General features: G+C 50.2%; 1 protein-coding gene across 1 annotated transcript in view; it reads right to left on the minus strand.

The window, feature by feature from the left end:
• Positions 1-27,512, minus strand: part of ralgps2 (Ral GEF with PH domain and SH3 binding motif 2) — a gene marked incomplete in the record, with an annotated part of 126,865 nt that overhangs the window by 90,814 nt on the left and 8,539 nt on the right. Inside the window, 2 exon segments of the mRNA XM_062555494.1 lie at positions 11-144; positions 1,612-1,714. Of these exon segments, the coding sequence (XP_062411478.1) occupies positions 11-70 (60 nt within the window).

Genomic DNA, 27,512 nt, shown 5'->3' on the forward strand with positions numbered 1-27,512 from the left:
TGGACTTTACCTCGGACGCCGTGACTGCAGAGGCGGAGACATTTGATTGGCCATTGGGGACATCCATCATTCCCGAACCCTCCGTCTCTAGCGAAGGAGTCTCTTCATGATTCTAACTGGGATCAGCTTTGCCTGCCAGGCACTCTGCGCACACACACACACACACACACCCACACACACACACACACACAAAGAGAGAGTGTGTGAGGCCAGCATGATGCCTAAGACAGAGTAGAACTTCCAGGACAAACAATGGATTAACAAACACACACACACACACACACACACACACACAACAAACAACATACACACACACACACACACACACACACACACACACACACACCTCCTTCCAGAGGAACACGCCTGGACAGAGGACAGATCAGAGACAAGACAGCGCCATTCTTGTTTGTGATCCGACATCTTCAGATTAGTGTGGCCGCCAGAGAAGAAAGACGACACACACAACCGAGACACCCGTTCAGGTGTAGTCACACACACACACACACACACACACACACACAGGTACAAAAACTGATTTGGCTGTAGACCATGGACCAGAAGGAGCTCAGCAGTTTAAGCTTGTATTCTGGCAAGACGTGCCTGATTGTGTGTGTGTGTGCTCGTGTGTGTGTCTTCAATTTCATGGAGCATTTGCTTTACCTGATAAAGTAGGGTAAGGGTTACCCGGGGTTCTAAGCATTATTTATTTGTGTGTTTGGCTTGGCCTAGGGTGATTTAAAAGCAGAGAGAAATGAGATACGGCATGGTGTGTGTGTCTGTCTCTCCTCCCACACACACACACACACACACACACACACACACACACACACACACACACACACACACACACACACACACACACACACACACACACACACACACACACACACACACACACACACACACACACACACACACACACACACACACACACACACACACACACACACACACACACACACAGGAAAAGGAGTATGTCGGTGAGCTTGTGTGTTTTGGAAGTGAACTTCTGGGGACAGGTGTGTCTAAGCCCTTATGTCTCTGTGTCTGTGTCTGTGAGAGTGTGTCTGTGTGTGTGAGAGTGTGTCTGTGTGTGTGTGTGTGTGTGTGTGTGTGTGTGTGTGTGTGTGTCTAATAGTAAACAGGTGTTCAGTCGACTCCGTGGGGCTTTAAGAGTCAGCCGTTCTGTAATCCTAATTAAACCCTCTCACTCACATATTCGCTCTCTCTCTCTCTCTCTCTCTCACACACACACACACATCTAATACATCCAGAACTGCATCATTCTTCATATGATTTGATCAGTGTGCATAGCATACAAATTAGTCTCTTCCTAACACCAGGCCCAAGCACAAGCACACATGCAAATACACACACACACTGAGAGAAGGTTTGGCTCTTATTACATATTCCTCACACACATACGGAGGCAAGATTTGGCACACTTATTACATATTCCTCACACACACACAGACACACACAGACACACACAGACACACACACACAGACACAGACACACACACACACACAGACACACACACACACACACACACTTCCCTTTATGACAGGTGAGAGGCAGCCCCTGCTGTTCCCCTAGTGGCCATGTACCTGCTGTGTGTCAGATGAGCATGGTGACGTAGCATGTGCTAGACTCTGCTCTCCTCCCAAATACTGCTCACGGTATCGTCCCCAGCCACACGTCTGTCAACACCTACGGGGGCAGAGAGAAAAAGAGAGATTTACAATTTATCCTTTTCATTTTTTCATTTACAATCTATATGTAAATTGACTAATATAAACATCATGATTAGACCTTCAATTACACAGAATTCAAACCCAGCGTCTCTCCCAGATAACAAATACAGCACATCACAGAATTACACAACAAAAGGTGACTCATTGATTCACCGATATTTTCCAAAGACATTTCTCAACTTTGCTTGAGTTATCTTGAGACCTTCTTAACTCATTCACTGCCATTGACGTCTTTAAACGTCAATTTAGACACATACGTTGACTGCCATTGACGTCTATAGACGTCAATTGCCTTTTTCAATGGGGAGGGCTCCTGGGTGGTCTTGGGAACGATCTGGCAGAGTTTCAGGCTTGTAAACAGACTGTACTAGCGATCCCAACCGCTAGATGACAGCAGTGCCATTTGGATGATTAGTATCTGCCTGCAAAGTGCAGATACAGAGACATGCAACCAGCATGCAACAAGCTAACACTGAAGATCGACCACAGTGGATCTAGTTTGCACGCGATGCATGGAATAAATATGCTTACTTCTTACATCAAGGATGGAAAACACGTGAACGGTATGATCCATTTACATTGGATATTGCTATATAGACTAACAACAACTTTGCTAGTGCTAGCTTGCTAAGTCTACCGTCCTGTTCAGAGTCTTTAGCGACCATCAGAGTCCCTAGCAACCTTGACGAGACTGACGAGATAACAGTGCAATCGTGGTAGACATACTCCTGAATCGCTAACGTTAAAAAGTTGATTTTCACAAAAAGATCGTTTTCTCCATGTTTTGGTCAAAAACAGGTGTTTTTAGCAAAACTAACCCATGTTCTACTGACGATTACTAAAGAACGGAAAACGATAGAAACAAACCGTTTTTTTCTGGTGAAAGAAGAGAGTCTACTCTTTCATTTGGTACCTTCGGTGTTTACATAGTCATAAAGCTCACCGTTCGGTGGATCTTGGAAAAACAGTCAAAATGCTGTAAAACGTCTGGCAGTATGGAGCGCTCTGCACTGAAAATCGCTGGCAGCCAATGAGTTAAGAACAGATTCACAAATGATTCTTAAACCTCAGAATCATACTCTCTTCTTCTTGTCTGATTCCCATCTGTTCTTAAGTTGGCAGGGCGTGCCGTGCCAATCGTTCTTAATTGGCATACTGTAGGTAAGCACCCGCTCAACTCCCATAAAAGGGCCAGTACTGCAGGGTCCTGTGCACACAAACAGACCTTACAGACGGAAGGCTCTTTAGACCGCTCATGTGTTTCCAGTGGAGCGTTAGCTGTGTTCCAACGGCGTGTTCTAACGGCGTGTTCTAACGGCGTGTTCTAACGGCATGTTCCGTTATATTCCGCTCCTCACATGTTCTCTCCAACACCGAATATCATGTTTGCCCCAAAAACTGATTATTCTAACACACACATAAATCCCTTTACATCACTACATACTTCTCCACTAGGTGCAACAACCCACCAGGTTTGTGTAGACACTAATTACACTAACAACAGAGGCAGGTTCAAACACACCTGGCTTCAGCAGAAAGAAATGAGCTGCCTGAAGATCCTTTCGTGTACAAGGTTACGGCACCAGCCTACCATATCATATACTAACTGAGCGAGTCAATTTGATCACCGTATACGACACATGCTCTGAAGTGAAGGCACTGCTGCAGGAATTGAACAGTAAACTCTTCAGCAAATCAATATTAGCAGTATTAGTAGTATAAAACGTATTATTTGTATTATTCAAATAAAAAACATAGCCGTAGTAGACATAGTCATTTAAATTCTACCATATTTTACACAAACAGAAACGATGGGGGGAAAAAAACATTTATTTTGCACAAACAAGTCAGTTCTCAAATGTGCTCAAGAGTGCTCTTGAGTTTTCATAGATTATGTTCTTACCTAACAAGATAACATTGGTGAATGCCAGAGTCTCAGCAAAAACTGCATAAGTGGGTTTAAAGAACAAATTCCTTCGTAAGATCGGTTGGTGAATGAGGCCCAATGACCATAAGGCATCACAGAATTATCTGTCAGAGAAATGCCTCAAAAGAAGCCAGAAGCCCAACTTAAATGAATCAGAGCTACCACATAGGTAATTTACACCAAGAGAAGCCATCATTGTGCATGATTCAATGGCATGGCAGTCCCAACAAAAGACGTCTGTGTGTTTCCTTCTTAAAAAGGAAGAACATATCAGACACATCCATTCAGTAACACTGCAAACACTGACCAATGTTCACCACCAGGGGGAGTCAGACCTTTGCAAACTTGTCTTACCAGCTGTGGCCAGAAAGCTAAACAGACAATTGCCTGTAATGGCCTTACATAATGATCCAGGACCTGTTTTCATATTAGGTATTAAGTGGTTAAGTTTGGCACCAGCCTAGGAGTGACAGATCCAAAATCAGCTGTCTGAAACCATGGGGAGAAAAATGCAACCAGAGAGGATTGATTACAGCTACTGCCAGTGCTACAAAGGAGCACTTGTATGTAGGGGAGCATTTGTGAGCATGTGGTGTGTGTGTGTGTGTGTGTGTGTGTGTGGGGAGTGAGGAAGCGAGACAGAATGGGAGACAGCATGAGTGTATGGGTACAAATGTGAAAAAGAATGGACTGAGGTAGGTGTGTGTGTTTGTGTGTGTGTGTGTGTGTGTGTGTACACACGTGTGCATACGCATGCTGTGTATTTGAGACCTTAAGATTAATAACAAATGATTGTTAGTAAGTGTTTTTCTTCCATAAATGTGGCTAAGCCAGCGGGCCATAGGGAGAGGGAGAGCGAGAGAGAGAGAGAGAGAGAGAGAGAGAGAAAGAGAGAGAATGAGAGAGGGAGAGAGAGAATGTGAGTATGTGACTTGAGAGTGTGAGCGGAGAAGAGAGCCAGCGCATGTGTGAGAGGGGGGAAAGGTCTCAGCCCCGACCCTGCACAGGGGTCACGCAGTTTAAAGCCGGGGGTCACATGAGAGTCACTTGGGAGAGGGCAGCGCGGACTACAGGGCAACACTCGGCCCTCTGGGAATTCACAACTGTGACTGATTTAGGACCGAGAGAGAGAGAGAGAGAGAGAGAGAGAGAGAGAGAGAGAGAGAGAGAGAGAGAGAGAGAGAGAGAGAGAGAGAGAGAGAGGGAGAGACAGAGAGACAGAGAGAGAGAGAGAGGGAGAGACAGAGAGACAGAGAGAGAGAGAGAGAGAGACCACTGAAGCCATAAAAAGGCCTGAAATGCAACGGAACTTGAGAACCAAGATGCCAAAAGTCCAAATCCTTGTTCAAAAACGACGTGCTCTGCAGTATATCAAATAAAGATGTTGTCCAAACCCTCCCTCGCTCCCAGCTGAGTGATGACAGAGGAGAGGTTTGTGTACAGAATCAGGCGAATGCTGACCAAGTCTGCTCACTCTCACTGTGGCTCACTGACCCACTGACGCATTCAAAACTCCAGAATTAAGCCCACAGCCTGCACAGTTGCTAGGCTAACCAATTTCATTAGCAGCAATTTGCGTCTGCAGTCGTAGCTCTTCCAGAGACTGAAAGCAGTACCAGGAGACTTAAAGCCACACTCAAGCACTTTTCCTCTGTCGCACGCACCACGCTTTTGGTTTATCCAGCACCGGTTTTGCAAATAAAGATGTCCACAGACAAGGTATGTTGTACTGTATATGCATGAGTTTATGAAAGTATGATGTATTGCGACATCGAAGCAAGTCAAATCTGTAGTTTCTTATTTTAAGGTACAAAAAACCTCTAGTGTTGCTTTAAAGCAACACTTAAAGAGTTTTTCGTATCTGAAAATAATGTCTCCTAAATCATTTCAGTGGTTCATCAACACGTAACAGGGTGAACGGCACTTCTGCTTTCACTTCGCGGCCCCCCTCGGCTATAACCGCACTATGTAACTTTACGAGGTGGGGTAGTGTATCTGTAGTTTGATGAAATGAGACATCAGAAACTACAAATTTGACTTGCTTCGATGTCACAATACATCATACTTTCATAAAATCAACATATTCTACCTTGTCTGTTATTTGCTGGATAAACAAATAGTGTGTGTGCGACAGAGGAAAAGTGCTTTAGTGTTGCTTTAAGAAGTGGTATACTCCTCCACATACATTTATGTGGGTCACTGACACACAGTCACATATGTTGGAGAGGTTCATACCCCCCCCCCCCCCCATACTATACTATATTTCGGCCCTTAAATTCTACTAATGAATCTCCTAATGGCAAACGTCACCACAGCACCAGCCAAAGAAAGCATTTCCATCTCCCTCCATAACAAACCAACTGGGACAACTCCGAGCCGAGCCCGTTCTCACAGCGAGGCTTTTGATAGCGGTCATGAGTGGACGTATGAGTGGATTACAGCCGGTCAAGAGCTTTTCACCTTTGTGTTTCTGAGCGATTTCACACACTTTGGAACAGCGGACGCAGCGACCAGCAAGCCACGCACAGTGGACCGTCCCCCCCCCCCGCGGGACAATGCCGGCCCTCGCCGTTCAGCCCCTCACAATCGCTCGCCATCTGGTTTCCATGGGATTGCCATGGTGACGAGAGCGTTTGAGCACTCTTCCAAAACAACTCGACAAAAACAACACAAAACACACGGCCTGAGAGAAGAGGAAAAGTAGGGAGATAAATCCAGCCGTCTTGCCGGCGGAGACAGAAAATGGTGTTACAGACAACAACGGCATGTGGAGACGGAGGATGGACGTCTTCTCAGCTGAAGTGACGGGCGGCGTGCCAAAGGACAGTCCTGTGCCTTGTGTGGTGTTAGGTGCGGGCGAAGCGAGAGCCTTGTGTGGCGTGGCGTGGCGTGAGCACTTTAACGACGGAGGATGGACGTTCTCAGCTGAAGTGACGGGCGGCGTGCCAAAGGACAGTCCAGTGCCTTGTGTGGCGTGGCGTGAGCACTTTATCGGCGCGGCTCAAACGGCCATTTAAGAGTGAATGAGCCACTTCTGCATCCACTTCATCAGCTGACCGGGAGGAGGACACAACGCAACACAGAGCCTTGAGTGCCAGAGAGAGAGAGAGAGAGGGATCGCAGGACACGAGACACCACACACACACACACACACACACACACAGTCTAGAAGTGCCTCAGAAGTGCGCGCGCAAGCACGCACACACGTATACACACGCACAGTCTAGAAGTGCCTCAGAAGTGTGCGCGCGCAAGCACGCACACACGTATACACACGCACAGTCTAGAAGTGCCTCAGAAGTGTGCGCACAAGCAGGCACACACGCATACACACGCATACACACACAGTCTAGAAGTGCCTCAGAAGTGCACGCACAAGCACACACACACACACACACACACACACACACACACACACACGCACACACACACACACACACACGGCTACGGGGAAGCCCAGCAGCCCCCCAGGCCTGCCCCAGGGGAGCAGTTTCCCAGTCGGGCTTCTCTCTGGTTTCCTGCCCTCCGGTCCGCAGGGATCAGGCTGCGGACCTCTTCCCACAATCCTCGGAGGCGGCGAGTTTACCGAGCGCGCCGAGCACACAGGCCTAATGACAGGGGGATGACCACTCTGTTTGTCCTTCTCACAAACACCCCCCGTGAGAACGCTTCAGGCTGGGACGAGAGACGTCACACAAGTGGAGCTCTTTCCAGCTCTTCATCATGGCTCCTCTTTTCACCCTTTCTTTATGATCCACCTAGAACTCATTCTCTGTGTTCTTACTGCACTCTCAGTGTGTACGTTTCTGTGTGTGTGTGTGTGTGTGTGTGTGTGTGTGTGTGTGTGTGGGGTAATGATTGCAGTGCCAGTGTTTTCTTCCACTTATTCTACTCTGAGGAATGCTAGCTTGATGGGGCTTGTGTTTGTTTGTGTGTGTGTATGTGTGTGTGTGTGTGTGTGTGTGTGTGGGGGGGGGGGGGGGGGGGATGCTGCCTGGAGTGTGTTCTGTCCATACATGTGAGAAACATGTACGACATACAAGTTGTTTGTGAGCTGAGCAAACTGACTAACATCCATGTGTGTGTTTGTTTGCTTTTAAATTCATTTTGGTCTGTGTGTACATTGGAGTGCAAGTGTGTGTGTGTGTGTGTGTGTGAGATAGAAGGCAACATGGAGGGAAAAGTAGAGTGGGAGGGAAAAGAGAGACAGAGAATGTGTGAGAGAAAGAGAGAAAATGAGAGCCAGAGAGAGAGAGAGAGAGAGAGAGAGAGAGAGAGAGAGAGAGAGAGAGAGAGAGAGAGAAAGACAGAAAGAGCTGGCAGGTTGGTAGTGATAAATGAAAGCAAAGGCCATTGAGTGCAGGCAGGCGGACAGATGAAGGGATGAATGGATGATGGAGGAGGAGGAGCAGGAGGAGGAGGAGGAGGAGGAGGAAGAGGATGATGATGAGGAGGAGGAAGAGGTCTCCTGTTGAGACCTGTTGCAGAGGAAGTGAAACTAAAAGAATGACTAAGCCTAAAGGGACGTGGGCCTCTCTCTCTCTCTCTCTCTCTCTCTCTATCCTGTATTCTTCTCTTTGTCATGCCTTTCTTCCAGCCTTTCTCTTTCTTCTCTTTCTTCTTTCCTTCTCATTCTCGCGGTTTCATGGCGTCTTCTTAAAAGAACACAACTTTTTTCAAAATAAATATCAAGTCAGTGTGAAGACCATATGTGTGCACATGTCGACATACCAAACGACGTGTGTGTGTGTGTGTGTGTCTCTTTCCTGGGTGTTACACACACACACTGCCTGGCCCGCCGATTGTGTAACACCCAGGAAAGAGACACACACACACACACACACACACATTGCCTGGCCCGCCGATTGTGTGTGTGTGTGTGTGTGTGTGTGTGTGAGCAGTGTGTGTGTGTACAGATTGCTGTTGCAGGCCTAGCTATGCACATGGCCACATGTTCCGCTTTCTCCCGCGAGGGCCCCTATGCTCCTGTCCTCCCTGCTGTTCACTCATCCTTCATCTCTCGCTTTCTCTTCCTCCGCCACCTCTCATCCCTCACTCTCTCTCTCTCCATCATCCCTCTCTGTTATCCTTCGCTCTCTCTCTCTCTCCCCTGTGGGCAGTGCAGTAACCTGTCTGTCTACTGTGAGTGTCCCCCGAGGGAGACGGCCGGACGGCCGATGAGAGACAGACGCTGAAATGGAAAAAATGAGGTCACCTGCTTCTCCTCTCTTATGTGGGAGTGTGTGTGAGTGTGTGTGTGTGTGTGTGTGTTTTGAGAGAGTTTTGGATGAAAGGAGGAAGGGTGGTGGGAGAGAGATTGAAAAGGAAAGCAAGAGAAATGGAGAGGGTTATGTACGTGTCAGACACACTGTCTGCCTGAAATAGAGCTCTGTTGTCAGTTGCAGAGACAAGGCAAGGGTTCTTATGAGTAGTGTGTGAGAAAGAAGAGGGAGAGAGGACGGGACACTGAAACATGGAGGAGAGTGAGGGAGGGAGAGGGAGAGGGAGGGAGACAGAGAGAGAGAGAGAGAGAAAGAAAAAGTGAGTGAGTGAGTGAGCGAGCGAGAGAGAGAGAGACAGACAGAGAGCAAGATGGAGAGATGAGAGATGGAAAGAGAGCAAGATAGAGAGATGAGGGAGAGAGGGAGAGGGAAAGCGAGAGAGAGCAAGAGAGAGCAAGATAGAGAGATGAGGGAGAGAGGGAGAGGGAAAGAGAGAGAGAGAGCAAGAGAGAGCAAGATAGAGAGATGAGGGAGAGAGGGAGAGCTAGGGAGAGACAGAGAGAGAGAGAGAGCAAGATAGAGAGATGGGGGGTGATAACATCCTCTCTAAGACTGTACAATCTGCACAGAAACAGAGGGCCGAGATAGCAGCCAGAGTAAGAGACAGACTGAGAGGAGAGGAGAGAGAAGGGAGGAGGAGGGAGGAGGAGGAGAGAGGGGAGGAGGAGAGAGAAGGGAGGAGGAAGAGAGGAGGGGAGGGGAGGAGGGGGACGTGCCATCCCTGTTTAAACGGCGCCAGACAGACACTGGGCAGCACAGCGGGCATCTCGTCCGGTCGCAGATGGCCAGTAGATAGCACCGCATGGGCAGTGATGCCACTTCCAGCAAAGGGCACGAGGCAATGCCAGAGCCGGAGACTCTTACAGTATACTCCTCTACCAGCCCCACTGCCCACTGTGCCCAGCCCCTGTGCCCAGCACCAGTATACTCCTCTAGCAGCCCCAGTGCCCAGCCCCAGTGCCCAGCCCCAGTGCCCAGCCCCAGTGCCCAGCCCCAGTGCCCAGCCCCAGTGCCCAGCCCCAGTGCCCAGCCTGAGACTCTAATACCCCTCTAGCAGCCCCAGTGCCCAGCCGGAGACTCTAATACCCCTCTACTCCTCTAGCAGCACCAGTGCCCAGCCGGAGACTCTAATACCCCTCTACTCCTCTAGCAGCCCCAGTGCCCAGCCTGAGACTCTAATACCCCTCTAGCAGCCCCAGTGCCCAGCCGGAGACTCTAATACCCCTCTACTCCTCTAGCAGCACCAGTGCCCAGCCGGAGACTCTAATACCCCTCTACTCCTCTAGCAGCACCAGTGCCCAGCCTGAGACTCTAATACCCCTCTAGCAGCCCCAGTGCCCAGCCGGAGACTCTAATACCCCTCTACTCCTCTAGCAGCACCAGTGCCCAGCCGGAGACTCTAATACCCCTCTAGCAGCCCCAGTGCCCAGCCGGAGACTCTAATACCCCTCTAGCAGCCCCAGTGCCCAGCCGGAGACTCTAATACCCCTCTAGCAGCCCCAGTGCCCAGCCGGAGACTCTAATACCCCTCTACTCCTCTAGCAGCACCAGTGCCCAGCCGGAGACTCTTATATTACTCTAGCACCACTGGCACTGCCCAGGCCGATGCCATGGCACCCACGCGTCTGGCATATCTTATCAGCGTCAGGTGACCCGCTTGCTCCTTGAAGGACGGGCAGACGGACGGTCATCATGGGAGTCATGTGATGGTCGCGCCAGATGACAAACGGCGTCCGTCCGCGTGGCCTCTTGAATGAGGCCGGCCAATCACAGCTCCCGCTCCGTCTCCAGGCCCGATAAGGAGACCAATCACACGCCGCCACCGACGTCAATGAGTAGGGCATCATTAAAACGCCATCGCTGTTGTTCGTCAACACGGCTGAGAGACTTTGTGTGTGTGTGTGTGTGTGTGTGTGTGTGTGGGGGGGGGGGGGGTCAAGCAAGGACATGCAAACAATCCTGCTCTGTTAACAGAGGGTAGTGATTGTACACACACACACACACCCCAAGTGTATCGCAATCTCAAGCACTGGTTTATTTAGAGGCTTAACACATGTCCTAATTCCACAACACTGCTTCTCCCCACTATGCACTTCAACTAGTTTTCACACACAAAACACATATTCATCCACTCTGCACGAACACTAATGAATTAAACCACTATAGGATCTATGGACTTGAACCTAGTGGCAGCACTAATCCTAGTTATAAACAAAGGCGTTTCAGTGTGTGTGTGTGTGTGTGTGTGTGTGTGTGTGTGTGTGTGTGTGTGTGTGTGTGTGTGTGTGTGTGTGTTGAATGCATCCTGTGGTGCAGCAGCAGTGGTGATGCTAGTTGGCAACAGGTAACAGCAAGTCTACAGGTCACCTCTGTACAGCGCAGACCAGCGCTTTGTGAGGGGAAGTGTGAAGTGGGCCGCAGTGCAACAGCAACAGGGTCTCAGCAGCTCTCTCTCTCTCTCTCTCTCTCTCTGTGTGTGTGTGTGTGTGTGTGTGTGTGTGTGTGTGTGTGTGTGTGTGTGTGTGTGTGTGTGTGTGTGTGTGTTTCAGGTCAGTATCAGTGGAGCGCTGTGATCGAAATGCTGGACAGAGCTTTAAGAGAGGGGTGTGTGATGTGTGTGGTGACACTAGCACACAGATCAGGCCATTACAGCTCAGTTAGGCTAATGGCCATTTTTTGTTTGTTGGCTTGTTTCAGTTGTTTAGGCGTGTGTGTGTGTGTGTGTGTGTGTGTGTGTGTGTGTGTGTGTGTGTGTGTGTGTGTGTGTGTGTGTGTGTGTGTGTGTACGTGTGTGTGTGTGTGTGTGTGTGTGTGTGTGTGGTGTGTGTGTGGCTTTTAAAGACAGTAAGACTACATGTACAGATGGATATGGGTCACTGAAGTGCATTTTGTCAACTTTTGCATCCGTGCACCATGTTTGCAACTTTGTATGTGCATGCATGTGTGTGTGTACACACTAACAGGCACACACACACACCTCAAAGGGCATGCTTAACATGCACAAGACACCTGGTCTGCCAATGCCAGCATCATTAACAGCAGTTTGAATCTGTGAACACACACATATTGCATTCTTAAACACACCAGGGGGCCTGCATCAGCAGGCTGGACTGCAATGGTAAGCAGGTCGATAAATGCTCTTATCACACACACACACACACACACACAGCCCTGGACAAGCACAGGTCGATACATGTAGTCACACAGCAGGTTACAGTGAATTGGCTCCCATGGGGACCAATGTGCATTTGGCTGTGCGGAAGTAAGTGTGTGAGTGTGAGTAAGTGTGCATGTGTCTGTGTGTGTGTGTGTGTGTCTCTCTCTCTCTGTGTGTGTGTGTGTGTGTGTGTGTCTGCCTTCTGCTATCAAGGGAGACATGGTTATGCTGATGAATTCCCCTCCTGGGAAAGTCGATACACATTCTTCGTCCCTAACAATGTCCTCCACAAGATTCTCTCTCACACACACACACACACACACACAGTCACTCCCTCATCCTCCCTTCACAGCATGTGCCTCCATTTCCAGACATCTTTACAAAGGGAATAAAGAACAGAAATAAAAAAAATGCCTCGTCAACAGACCAGAGACCACAGAACTGACCACCGTTCCACTGACTTGCCTGATCAACAGACCAGAGACCACAGAACTGACCACCGTTCCACTTGGCTGAGAGAGGGGACAAAAAGCAGAGCTTGGTGAGGGGCGGGGCTTCAGGACACTCCGAGTGACAGCTCAGTCGGTACGTTTATCTTGTGACATGAAAGCGTCGTCACTTCAGCCACAACAGTGCTCTGCTCGGAAGGAAACATCCATCTGCGAGCCGAGGCGCTCTTTAATGTGCCATAGCAACCGCCCGGCCTGTCGGGCTCGCCAAGCACAGCTTAGCTGGACACACCACACACACACACACACACACACACACACACACACACACACACACACACAGACACACACACAGACACACACACAGACACACACACAGACACACACACACACACACACACACACACACACACACACACACACACACACACACACACACACACACACACACACACACACACACACACCATTAAGAAATGTCGGGTCTGTTATCGCTCGATTTCACGTGCCCAAATACCACTTTTAACGTATTAGAACAGATTATGCAAGATTACGTCATTACAAAAGAGCACTCATGGGTCAGATTGTGGAAGTGGACATGTCTGAGACCATGTTTGGGTTTTTGCACGTAGTTGTGTGCACGTGCTTGTGTGAATTTGGTTGTGTGTGAAGGCATGAATGAGTACAAGTGTCACAGGTTAATTAGGTTTGTACATCCAGTGCATGATTGTGCGTGCGTGCATGCGTGTGTGTGTATGCGTGCGTGCGTGAGTGAGAGAGTGTATTTGTGTGTGAGCGTCTGTGAGTATGTATGTGAGTGTGTGCGCACGTGTGTGTGTATATACTCATGGTATGTCTGGCTGGATGTAGAGAGTGGAACTATGTCTGGATCATGCAAGTGTGTGTGCAATGCTGCATATGGAGGTTCTCTGAATAGCAGAGTAACTCTGTGTGTGTTTGTGTGTGTTGTGTGTGTGTGTGTGTGTGTGTGTGTGTGTGTGTGTGTGTGTGTGTGTGTGTGTGTGTGTGTGTGTGCGTGTGCGTGTGTGTCTGTGTGTGTTTGCATGTGCTCAAGGTATGTCTGGCTGGGTGTAGAGACAGTGGAACTATGTCTGGATCATGCAAGTGTGTGTGCAATGCTGCATATGGAGGTTCTCTGAAAAGCTGAGTAACTCTGTGTGTGTTTGTGTGTTTGTGTGTGTGTGTGTGTGTGTGTGTGTGTGTGTGTGTGTGTGTGTGTGTGTGTGTGTGTGTGTGTGTGTGTGCATGTGTGTGTTTGCATGTGCTCAAGGTATGTCTGGCTGGGTGTAGAGACCGTGGAACTATGTCTGGATCATGCAAGTGTGTGTGCAATGAATGCTGCATATGGAGGTTCTCTGAAAAGCTGAGTAACTGTGTGTGTGTGTGTGTGTGTGTGTGTGTGTGTGTGTGTGAGAGAGCAGGAAGTGTGGAGCTCGGCTGCAGTGTATAAACAGGATCTGAGCGGGGCCTTGAGTCTGTCCAGACTGCTTTCATTGCTCTGGAGCTCATACTGTATAAAGCCCCTCATATCATATCAGAGCCTGCTCGCCTCAAACTCACTGTTCCTGCTCTTCCTCCTCCTCCTCCTCCTCCTCATATCATATCAGAGCCTGCTCGCCTCAAACTCACTCTTCCTGCTCCTGCTCCTCCTCCTCCTCCTCCTCCTCCTCCTCCTCATATCATATCAGAGCCTGCTCGCCTCAAACTCACTGTTCCTGCTCTTCCTCCTCCTCCTCCTCCTCCTCCTCATATCATATCAGAGCCTGCTCGCCTCAAACTCACTTTTCCTGCTCCTCCTCCTCCTCCTCCTCCTCCTCCTCCTCCTCCTCATATCATATCAGAGCCTGCTCGCCTCAAACTCACTCTTCCTGCTCCTCCTCCTCCTCCTCCTCCTCCTCCTCCTCCTCATATCATATCAGAGCCTGCTCGCCTCAAACTCACTCTTCCTGCTCCTCCTCCTCCTCCTCCTCCTCATATCATATCAGAGCCTGCTCGCCTCAAACTCACTCTTCCTGCTCCTCCTCCTCCTCCTCCTCCTCCTCATATCATATCAGAGCCTGCTCGCCTCAAACTCACTCTTCCTGCTCCTCCTCCTCCTCCTCCTCCTCCTCATATCATATCAGAGCCTGCTCGCCTCAAACTCACTCTTCCTGCTCCTCCTCCTCCTCCTCCTCCTCCTCATATCATATCAGAGCCTGCTCGCCTCAAACTCACTCTTCCTGCTCCTCCTCCTCCTCCTCCTCCTCCTCATATCATATCAGAGCCTGCTCGCCTCAAACTCACTCTTCCTGCTCCTCCTCCTCCTCCTCCTCCTCCTCATATCATATCAGAGCCTGCTCGCCTCAAACTCACTGTTCCTGCTCCTCCTCCTCCTCCTCCTCCTCCTCCTCATATCATATCAGAGCCTGCTCGCCTCAAACTCACTGTTCCTGCTCTTCCTGCTCTTCCTCCTCCTCCTCCTCCTCCTCCTCCTCCTCGTGAGTTCCCTGCAGATCACACCAGAGACAGAACACAGTGCCCCGACTCACGCGCTCACTGTCACACTGTCTCCCTCACGCGTATATGCAGCCTGTGTGTATTGACACACACACCGAACAATCATACTTGGCTGCCGACTTCACGTTGCCTGGCGACAGTTGGCCGGTTAGCCTTCAGAAGAAGCAAGATGGTGGGGGTGGGAGAGGGAGGTGTGTGTGTGTGTGGGTGGGGTGGGGGATTGGGGGGGCACGGTGAGTTCCAAGGACGGCACAGGAAATGTAGCCTCCCCTCCGCAGGCTACAAGAGAGGCCGAGGGGTGGTGGAAGGGGTGGATGAGTGCACACTTCCCCCCTTGATGCTCATTTCCTTACTAACCTCCCCTCCCCTCCCCACACACACACACACACACACACACACACACACACACACACACACACACACACACACACACACACACACACACACACACACACACACACACACACACACACACACACACACACACACACACACACACACACACACACACACACACACACACACACACACACACACACACACACACACACACACACACACACACACACACACACACACACACACACACACACACTCTCCAGGTTCATGGCCGGGGCAGGGCCCAACAGGACGGGTGCTGGAGCTTTAGAGTAAGAGCCCCAGATTGAGGGCTGGAGCGGAGCAGAGCAGCGTTGCAGCAGAGCAAAAGGAGGACGAGCCAGGTCAACACACACACACACACACACACACTTAAGGGTTGGAGAGTTGAGGTCAAGGGTCAAGGGTCAGCTCTTAACTCCTAGAATTGGTGATTCATTCATTTCTTAAATTCTATATGTGAAGCACTTTGTGCATGAGATTAATATATATTAATATAGCATTATGGTATCAAATCAGCACTGGCTCCTGCAGAGGAGAGCTGGGGAGAGAGCTGAGCGCCGGTTCCTTCGGTGGTTGGAGTAGAGGACAGTAGGGAGAGAGCGGTTCCTTCGGTGGTTGGAGTAGTGGACAGTAGGGAGAGAGAGGAGCGCCGGTTCCTTCGGTGGTTGGAGTAGTGGACAGTAGGGAGAGAGCTGAGCGCTGGTTCCTTCGGTGGTTGGAGTAGTGGACAGTAGGGAGAGAGCTGAGCGCTGGTTCCTTCGGTGGTTGGAGTAGTGGACAGTAGGGAGAGAGCTGAGCGCCGGTTCCTTCGGTGGTTGGAGTAGTGGACAGTAGGGAGAGAGCTGAGCGCTGGTTCCTTCGGTGGTTGGAATAGTGGACAGTAGGGAGAGAGCTGAGCGCTGGTTCCTTCGGTGGTTGGAGTAGTGTAGTGGACAGCAGCTCTGCTGGCTGATGATGGGGCTAAATATGGCCTCTCAGATGCTCCGACTGACCAGCAGCATGGTGTCCTTTAACTGCCCCGGGACAGCAGCTGACGAGCGGCTGTCGCCTCTGGGGGACGCTGTGTGTGTGTGTGTGTATGTATATGTGTGGGGAGGGTAGGGTGTGTGTGTGTGTGTGTGTGTAGGGTAGGGCAGAGTGGAGGGGCTCCTCAGTGAATAGGCAGAGAATAGAGGAGAGGTCCTCAGCCTCAGCCTGTGCAGATGGAGAACTGATGACCAGAGAGCAACAAACAGAGGGGTGTGTGTGTGTGTGTGTGTGTGTGAGAAAGGGAGAGAGATGGGGAGAGATGAAGTGAGAGAGCGACAGACAGAAGTGTGTGTGTGTGTGTGTGTGTGTGTGTGTGTGTGTGTGAGAAAGGGAGAGAGATGGGGAGAGATGAAGTGAGAGAGCGAGACAGAAGTGTGTGTGTGAGTGTGAGAGAGAGAGTGTGAGAGAGAGAGAGAGAGAGAGAGAGAGAGAGAGAGAGAGAGAGAGAGAGAGAGAGAGAGAGAGTGTGATAGAGCTGAAGTGAGAGAGCGAGAGCTGGCTATAAAAAGCCACAGCAAGGTCACAGCACACCAGGCTGCCAGGGCCTGATTAGGAGCACAGGAATTTGACAAATGGAGCCCGAAGAGCAGGGAGCACGCTGCAGGTGCTGTGTGTGTGTGTGTGTGTGTGTGTGCGCTTGTGCATGTGTGTGTGTGTGTGTGTGTGTGTCGCTGTCCTTTAGTGAGAAAAGCAACACATACACCAGTGTACAAGGCAAACATCTTAGTACTTTCACATACGCTTTGGATTCGTGTCCATCCATGTGCGTGTGCCCCAGTGTGTGTGTGTGTGTGTGTGTGTGTGTGTGCTTCTCTAGCGAGTGTCTGAGCTCCACCTGTGCGGACTGGTGATAAGCCTGGCAACACACACCTGCCACCACCATACCACAACCACCTGCTAATGACAGAGAGAGAGAGAGAGAGAGAGAGAGAGAGAGAGAGAGAGAGAGAGAGAGAGAGAGAAAGAGAAAGAGAAAGAGAAAGAGAAAGAGAAAGAGAAAGAGAAAGAGAAAGAGAAAGAGAAAGAGAAAGAGAAAGAGAGAGAGAGAGAGAGAGAGAGAGAGAGAGAGAGAGAGAGAGAGAGAGAGGAGGGGTAAGGGAAGAGAGATTGAGGGGGGAGAGGGGGAGAGAAAGAAAGAAAGAAAGAGAGAGAGCGAGGGAGCGAGAGAGGGGTATCAGCGGGCAGGAATGAAGCAGGAGAGGACAGGAGCAGCAGCAGCAGCAGCTCAACTGACCAGCACGGTCCTTAGCCGCCATGACACACCACACCACGCTACGCTACGCCACGGGCACTAAGGCTTCACTATGGTCTATGGCCCTCGGGAGAATGGACCTGCTAGCTTGGAAACAATGGCTTTAAGATGGACTGTGTGCAATTACTGAGGTGGGAATACAAACGTCACGAGCAACTGAAGGCTTTAAAAAGATGGAGGACACTGGAGCATGTTGGCAGGGGACAAGAGGAGAGGAGAGGAGAGGAGAGGAGAGGAGAGGAGAGGAGAGGAAGCAGGTTAGGCAGGAGAGGAGAGAAGAGGAGAGAAGAGGAGAGGAGAGGAGAGGAGAGGAGAGAGGGACGAAGGGAGGAGAAATAGATGGTGGCAGAGAGATGGGACAGAGGAGAGAGAGAGAGAGGTGGTAGAGGGGGCAGACTGGCAGGTCCGTTGGCATGGGCTGGCAGGAGTGATGGCGGTGCATACTGTGGGCAGCAGGCTGTGGGGCCACACTGATTTAGGGGCCTCTGGAGAGACGCCTGCCTGCCTGCCTGCCTGCTGCCTGGCCTCAGCCCAGAGCTCCAGAACTTCACTGACCAGTGCCGTCCCCTCCCCTCCCTTCTCCTCCCCAGCCCCCTACTCCCCTCCCCTCCCCTCTCCTCCCCAGCCCCCTACTCCCCTCCCCTCTCCAGCCCCCTACTCTCCTCCCCAGCCCCCTACTCCCCTCCCCTCTCCTCCCCAGCCCCCTACTCCCCTCCCCTCTCCTCCCCAGCCCCCTGCACCTCACCCCAGCCTCCCTCCAAAGTGCCTTCCCTCCTTCAGTCTCCCAAGTCCGCTAAACAAATAGCTGCACTTGTTTTTCTTTCTTGGCTGGGACGGACTTGTGCCATGCCCCCCATTCTCTTGGCTCACTCCCATGAAGTGAAGACAGCCAGCCATGAGGAAAGCCGACAGGAAAGGAAGGGGGGTTTGGATCGGATGGGGCAACAACACTCTGGCCCGAGGTGATGACTGCTCTGGTGGTCACTTAACAGCAATAAGGAAGAGGATTTCGGTCATAATAACCAGAACAACGACTCTACACACACGCACACACACACTTTCTCTCCGCTTTGGCTCACTGAGAGGAAACAGGTGAGATGGCTATCGCTTCCGCTACAATGCTTCTTTCTAGCTTCACGATGTACTCCAAAGCGGACAGCCCAGTAGAGAGATCTATGGCAAGATCTGGGAGTTCATAGAAACTCCACAGATAACAGCATCGTGATTAGAAATCGTACTTCAAAAGTCGAGACACACACACAGAGTTGTTTTGAAGCTTGGCAAAATCAACCAAAATAGGGCAGAAGTGAATGGCTTTGTGTCTTACATTGGATGGAGCTTTTGTTCTTCATTCTGTGTCGAGGTTCCTTCACATACTGTATATCCTGACCTACACAAAGACCGGCGGAAACCACATGACCCAAGTTGCATCACTCTGGACAAACAACAACAAAACAGGAAGTAGCGACTAGCGATCAGACACAAGACACACTGGCTATGGCCATACTTCTCTCACATGCTTGATACCTTTCATTTTTTTTAAAGGTTATTTTTAAGCCTTTTTATGCCTTTAATTGGACAGGACAGTAGAGAGAATGACAGGAAGTGAGTGGGAGAGAGAGCTGGGGTGGGATCCGGAAAGGACCACGGGGCGGGAATCGAACCCGGGTCGCCAGCGTGCGGTGCAGGTGCCCCAGCCAGTTGCGCCACGGCTGGGGCCGCTTGATACTCTTCATGTACTGTACACAGACCTTACTGCCCTGCAACTGACCCTAGGCAGATGGGTCAGGCCCTTGAGTCGTGGATCTGCTCAGGTTTCTTCCCATAATGCATCTCTAATTCTAGAGTTTTTCCTCTGCCCTGTTACTCATGGGCTCTCTCTGAGTCTGTAAAGCTCCATGAGACCTGTGTAATGTTTTGGCGCTCTATGAGTGAAAACGACAATAAGCCAAGGACTGCCCTCAAGTGGACTGATATTCTAAAGGGCTATAAGTCTGTAGAGAACTATCTGGAATCCAACACGGATGATCTTGCATGATGCAAGATTTTTGACTGAAAAAAAAACAAACAAACAAACAAAACAACAGAAAAGTGAAAATTGACTGGTGCACTCATCAAGCTTTTGGGTGGGTTTTTGAAACAGAAAGCTAGCCTCTGCTGGAGGATTTAAAGCGTAGGCTGACTCCGGAGTAAAAACAACCTAGGGTATATTTACAGTAGTTAACAAGTTCAAACATTTGATTGAGAGTACAATTACATTAATTTGTGGAATTGTAAGGCGTCTGTTGCATTATCACTGAATGGGTTTATAGTGAAGGCTATGGATGCAACTAGCACATCAAAAAACAATTACCATTTGCTTTTATACCACTGACAATGATCGAAATATAATTACCCTTCTGTGGCAGTGTGGTGAGAGTCCGTACACACACACGGAAGAATTGCAAACTTTGAAAGTACACAGAGGTAACAACCAGGTCTGTATCTGGAGGGAAGATAAGGAAGCGAAATGCCTGGCTTCATGTTTCGATAGCGTCAAATCAACAGGCGCGACTTGCCATAACCTCTCCGGAGTTACAATTTAACCCCAGATACTAGATGGGGCAATTTAACCCCAGATACTAGATAGGGCATTCCTTAAAAACGGCAAAAGTCATGAGACAATGGAGAGGATAAAGGTTATCTTATGCAATAGTAACAGATGGGCCATCGGCATTTGGCGAAGATCACAGTCGCACACACACGCACACACACACACACACACACACACACACACACACACACACACACAAAGTTGTGGGGCAGTCACCCTGTAACCTTCCAAAAGCCATTGATTAGAAGCCGGATTGGTATTCAGTGCTATTGACTGGAGTGAAGCTGGTCAATCTGCTAATGGGTTCATAGCAGGACAGGATGCGATTGCCCCGACAGACAAATGACACTGCTGACAAATCAACAGCTGGCTCAACATCAGCTGCGCTCACGAGCCGACAGCCCTGACCAATAAACAAAAAACGCCTCGGACCACGACAGCTGAAGCAACCCAAGGAGCCTCCTACTCCATGTTATGGTGTCGCGTCGTCAGGATGGTGTGGGGAACAAAAGCAACACTAGAGCCGCAGAACCAGGGGGCAAACCATGGCAGGCGCTCTGATGCACTGTCCCCACAAGGACCGAGGCCTGAGGCTGACCCGGGTCACTTCTCCATCCCACCCCATCTCTCTCTCACACTCACTTCCTGTCAGACTCTCACTATCCTATCAAAATAGAGCCCCAAAATAAATATAAATATAAATAAAATATTAAAATATAAGATATATAAACAGGCAATCCATGAGGCACCTCAGTCTGAACACTGGAAGAGTTCGGGTTGAATGTGCATTTGTATTTTAGGCTGACGGTGATTAATGTGATCTCTCATTGGCCGTTAAACATCTTCCCCCGTGCTCCGAGCGAGGCGGCGCCTGGGTTGACTCATCCGAGGCGGCGAAGCCGATCCGCGTGGGATCACAGCGCGCTCGTTATTCCCGGCTGGCTGGCTAGATCGCAGGCGTTTAATTTCGCTGTTCTCCCTTTGAGCCGCGCCGCACCGCTGAGGCTGTATGTCGCTCTGACATGTCTGAGTGAGAACGTGGGACTCAAGAACCGTCATGCTACGCCCAGCGCTGCTTTGCCGAGTTTGCTCTGCCCAGCCCTCACACACACACACACACACACAAACACAACCTACCTACCTCTCTCTGCCCAGCCCTCACACCCTACCTACCTTCCTCTCTCTGCTCAGCCCCAACACACTACCTACCTCTACCTCCCTCTCTCTCTCTCTCTCTCTCTCCACCGCTCATCTTCTCTCTCTTTTTCCCTCCCTCACATTTTCTCTGTCTCTGTCTTAAATCTCCACTCTTTTTCTCTCTCTCCATTCTCCTCCTGCCGTCGTACTGACGCCCCTCAGCTGACCGCTGTGCGCCCGTTGTGCTGGGCATCAAAGCTGAGCGTCGGGGTTCCCTCAGCAGGCTCCAGAGCAGGCCTGTTGCACATGGGTTCACTCCAGCTCAGAGCTAGAGCAGGGATTACTTGCTCTCTTCCTCTCTTACGCTCTACCTCTCTATCTCCCCGTCTACCATCTCTCTCTCTATCTCGCTCTCCCCCTCTCCTTTAATCTCTCTCTCTCTCTCTCTCTCTCTCTTACCCCCTCCAATCTTTTTTTCCTTTCAGATCTCACTCTCACTCCCTCCCTCTCTCCCTTCCCCTCAAGCTCTCTCTCCTTCTCTCTCTGTTGATCTCTCTCTCTCCCTCTATCTCTCTCTCCCTCTCTCCTGTAAAGGTGCCAGTTGGCCCCGAGGCCTTGAGGGGAGACTGAGTAACATGCTGCGGCCTGACAGTATGCAGGCCCAGACACACACGGCAAACAAAAGCAGATACACACCCACGCACACGTGCGCAAACACACACACACACACACACACACAAAACAAATCTTAAAACCAGAGATGGGACATGCACATAGTCACATAATCACACTCGCTCGCTAGCTCTTACACACAGAGTCAGAAACACACACACACACACACACACACCATGTTGAGGCACAAAACAGCAACCCTGTATAAGCCTTGTCGGTTTGCCTGACAATGGTCGTTTTCACAGCAGAGCCTGGGGTGGACTGTTCGTTGCATCGCACATTCTCTGAGGATCAAAGTCATGAGACATGCACGCACACACACACGCGCACACACACACACACACACACACACTTCTAACGGAATCTGTCAGCACGAACCAAACAGTTGTTCTACACGCCGTCATATCGGAAAGTGGAAAACACTCTCAAAGGGAATGTGAACACAAACACACACACACACACACACACGTACACACACACACTGATTAGAGTTGAGCATGTGCAGAGCCTGCTAATACAGGGCCTGTGAGGAGAGCTGGCTTTTAAGGCCCGATCCCAAATCTCCCCCTATGGTCCAGGATGACAGGCAGAGGACTCCTCTCTGACCCTTGTGCTTTGGAGCGCTCGTCTGTGGACATGGGGCCCGGCCAGAACTCCACTTTTCCCTGCCCAGCCTGCAGGCACATAACGACTTTATGAAACACACACACACACACACACACACACACACACACCCTTTTGGAGAGTCTGGTATCCTCAGCAGGGGTGCAGATGAGTTTAGATGTATCTACTCAGTCCGAACATTTGTTTAGTTCACGGTCAGATGCCATTGTTTCTTTTCTTACAAAAGAGATGACAAACTCACTGTTTGTGCCTGTTTAGGTCAGGGCTTTGTTCATTTGATCTGCTGAATCTGTGTGTCGGTGGTGGAGCTGGGAGTCCCCCCACCTCCGTGTGTGTGTGTGTGTGTGTGTGTGTGTGTGTGTGTGTGTGTGTGTGTGTGTGTGTCTGTGCGCGTGTATGTGTGGTGTCCCATGGGCTGTCCTTAGCGCTGGGTTCGAGACGGATTCAAATTCTCAGAGACCTCATGAGACCTCCACTCTTACCACTTCTCTCTCTTCCTCTCCCTCCCTCCCTCCCTCTTTCTCTCTCTTCCTCTCCCTCCCTCCCTCTCTATCTACCTCCCTCACTCTCTCCCTCCCTCCCTCTAGCCCTTCCTCTCATCTCTTCATCTCTCTGCGGTTCACTAACTCACAGAGCGGCTGGTCTCTGGAGAAACTACAGATAACATGCCCAATTACCACCTCAGACACAGCATACACACAGCCACACAGTCATACACACAGTCAGCCACACACACACAGACACAAACAGACAGAAAATAAAAGTGTACTCAGGGGCCAAGCAAGGCCAACAATCCTTGCAAACAGGGCCAAATGAGCCCAAATTGTTGCCATACAAAGAGGCCAAAACACAAGCCAGCACAACACAACACAACACCGTGCTCCAAAGGTCAAACATGGCTACGGCTAATTGAATAACGCATTACATAAACATAAACAGGGTCATAAACATGGCAGGCAAACACAACAACACACAAATCTACCAGCACAGGAACTGCAGAGTCCGACCAACCAAAAACAACACACACGACTGTGGCATGGCTGAACAGGTGATGGGGGCCCGGCCCTGTACAGTCAATCTCTCTCACTCACACACACACCCTGCTGGGATCCCAGAACGTGTCTATGAGGGTGTGAGAGGGTGGGGCATGAGCCTGAAGTTTTGCATCTGTTTGCTCTCAGGAAGGTCATCAGGGCAAAGGTGACTCTGAAGAAGTGTGTGTGTGTGTACTACTTGTAATGAAATACAGACTCACACAAAAGACACGAATGTGAGCAGAGTGCTTACACACACACACAGACACACAGACACACAGACACACAGACACACAGACACACAGACACACAGACACACAGACACACACACACACACACACACACACACACACACACACACACACACACACACACACACACACACACACACACACACACACACACACACACACACACACACACACACACACACACACGGCTTTTCTCCTCAGCGATGGCCGTCTGAGCCCTCCACTGATTTAAGTCATTTTCAATCTCCAGCTCTTTGTTCTCCCAACTGGCTGTCAGTTCACAGAACAATGTCCTTTTGTGTGCATGTGTGTGTGTGTGTGTGTGTGTGTGTGTGTGTGTGTGTGTATGTGTGTGTGTGTGTGTGTGCGGGTGTGTGCGCATTGATGTACAGAATAGGGAAAGGGAGAGAGATAGAGACAGAGAGCGCAAGAGGGAGAGAGAGAGAAAGAAAGAAAGATGTGGAAGACCAGCCTAAACACACAGAGTGTAATGTGCAATGTACAGGGAGGAGGGAGGGAGAGAGGGAGGAGGGAGAGAGAGGGAGAGAGAAGGAGAGGGTGTCAGTGAGTGAGAGATACAGTGTGGAGGGGTAGTGTAATCCCTAAACACACAGAGTAGAGTGTAGAGAAGAGAGGGGGGTAAACATGGCAGTCTCATCGCTGTCAAGGAAAATAGCAGCAGCAGCTGTACAACTTCAACAGTCCACTATCCTGTCCACCCAAACCTGCCCCCTCCCATTCCCAATCTACCCCTGTCTCCATCATTCCACAACCGACCCTCCCTTCTCTTCTCTTCTCTTCTATCCCTCTCTCTTTCCTCCCTCTCTCCCTGAGAGAGCCCCTCACACCCTCTCAAATCCCCCTGTTCCCACAGAGCACCAAACACTGTGCAGCCAGTCCTCATGTTTCAAAAACACAGGCACCTCAAACGGCTGAAAACACACACACACACACGCCTACTGGCAACTCACAGGCATGGATGAATGCACACACTCACATACCTAACGTTCACTCAAAAGTGCACACATAATCCTGAACCCACTCTATTCATTCACCACACACACACACACACACACACACAAAAGTACACAACCCTGAACCCACTGTATTCATTCAGAAACTCTCTTTCTCTCTCTCACACACACACACACACACACACACACACACACACACACACACACACACACACACACAGGGTTTTGGAACTGGTCTCTCTCCCTCTCCCCCATGGTGCGTGACAAGCACAGACAGGATGCTCTCTCCGCCTACCGAACAGTCGCCTCCATCCACTAAAAATAGGCGAGACATTGTTCTGGTCGTGTGTGTGTGTGTGTGTGTGTGTGTGTGTGTGTGTGTGTGTGTGAACACACACTCCAAACAGCCGCCGGAGGCCATCCCCCTCATCTTCACACAAAGACGAGCACAGAAACTTCTAGAGTGGCTGGAAGCGCTGATAGCAGAAGCGTTATTAACCCCCCCCCACCCCCCCTCCTACCCCGCCCATCTCGTCCCAAACACCCTCGGGCCAATGGGAGCTTTTGTGTAACTGTTAGAGCTGTCTAAGCACACTGTAATGTGTGTGTGTGTGTGTGTGTGTGTGTGTGTGTGTGTGTGTGTGTGTGTGTGTGTGTGTGTGTGTGTGTGTGTGTGTGTGTGTGTGTGAGAGAGAGACAGGGAGACACTGGGGAAGGACATCCAAAAGGACAGGGACATGTCCTGACAGAGCACCATTTGGACCCCCCCCCCCCCCCCACACACACACACACACCTGGGGAGAACCACAGCAGGACAAAAACACACAGAGAGGACAGATGACACCATTATCACAGCAGGCAAACGAAGATGAGTGGAGTTAGAGCCGGGGGAGTGTGTGTGTGTGTGTGTTGGGGGGGGGGGCAAGAAAGACAGAGGAGGCAACAAGCTCAAGAGTGAGACAGCAGGGGATAGAGGGAGAGACAGGAGAAGAGAGGGAGAGTGAGACAGCAGGGGATAGAGGGAGAGACAGGAGAAGAGAGGGAGAGTGAGACAGCAGGGGATAGAGGGAGACAGGGAGGTTATCTCTGAAAGAATGACCATGATGGCTGTTAAGTGCTAATCCTCATTACAACCCACTGTAATAGGCCAGTAGTGTAGGCGCCCATGACCGGCTACTGGCTGGGTATTGTAATGGGTTGTGGTTGTGAAACTTCCAAAAGCACAAACTGGAACTAAATAAAGACACAGTTGGAGCTGACACTCTGATTACTCGAGGAAATCGATTACAAAAAATGATCGAAGGACATGTTCTCTGCCTCGAGGCTTCGTTTCATTACCGTTTGCGTAATGCTGCCTGCTCCGCTCAGGGGTGATGGTTTCACACAGATGGTTATTACTGATGCTCACACACACCACTTTCACAATTAAGTTGGCACGATGACAGAGAGCCAAGAAACGGTCTGTAAAAGGCAGAGAATGTGCAAAGTTCTGGGATCGCTTCAAACTAGGAAGACAAAGTGCAATGTGTGACCACTGCAAAGCCGAACTGGGGTACCACAACAGCACGTCAATGATGACTGTGTTCAAAGATCATAGAGCGCTCCAGAATCATTGATTGTGTTGTTAGTCCAGTACGAGTCCATAATGGCTACAATACTTGAGTCCAAATTAAGAATGGCTAGCAGGAGGGGGGGGGGGAGAAGGACGTCGCACCAGCAGCTGAGCCAAGGGATACAGTCACAGCTCCTCCCGCACAGTTGCTGTGTGTGTGTGTGTGTGTGTGTGTGAGCTGTGGATGGACATATCGGACAAGTGTGATGGAGCGGAGGAAGAGAAATGAGGTGAACGAGTGAACGAGTTTGGACTGCATGGCGTCTGGGGTGCGGGTGGTCTGGTTGGCTGGCTCTGTCTGTATGCATGTGTGTGTGTGTGTGTGTGTGTGTGTGTACGCTCGCCTGTGGAGGTCTCTCCAGCAGCCTTTCAGGCAGACATCACTCTACAGGAGGCTTTTTAAAGAGACGGGCTGAGTGTAGCCTCAAGCGCGCGCACACACACACACACACACACGGCTTGATCACAAGAACCTGACTCCTGACACACTATCCAGCGAAGACAAATTCAGGACAAACAAGTTGTGTCGAGGAACTGCTCAACAATTGTGTACACAACAAATAAACACAGACACACACACACACTTTGCATAGATCAACCAAAGCAGGTCTAACGGCCTTTTAGGACACAGATTCCACAGCGCACTGTTCTCTCCTGAATAAACACACACCCAGATAAAGAGAGCATCAACCGCTGGTCAGTGATCTGAGAGAATGGCCTGGACTAGAGAGACAATACGCAGACTCAACGGTCAAGTGTCAATGACTCAGCGCAGTAGGCCAAGTCATCGTGCACCAATGAGAGCATTTCTACCACACACACCATTCAACTACAAACAAACTGACCGCCCAGTGCGATGAAGA

Source organism: Sardina pilchardus, chromosome 15 (assembly GCF_963854185.1).
Source record: "Sardina pilchardus chromosome 15, fSarPil1.1, whole genome shotgun sequence".
In the NCBI taxonomy this organism is placed as follows: Eukaryota; Metazoa; Chordata; class Actinopteri; order Clupeiformes; family Clupeidae; genus Sardina; species Sardina pilchardus.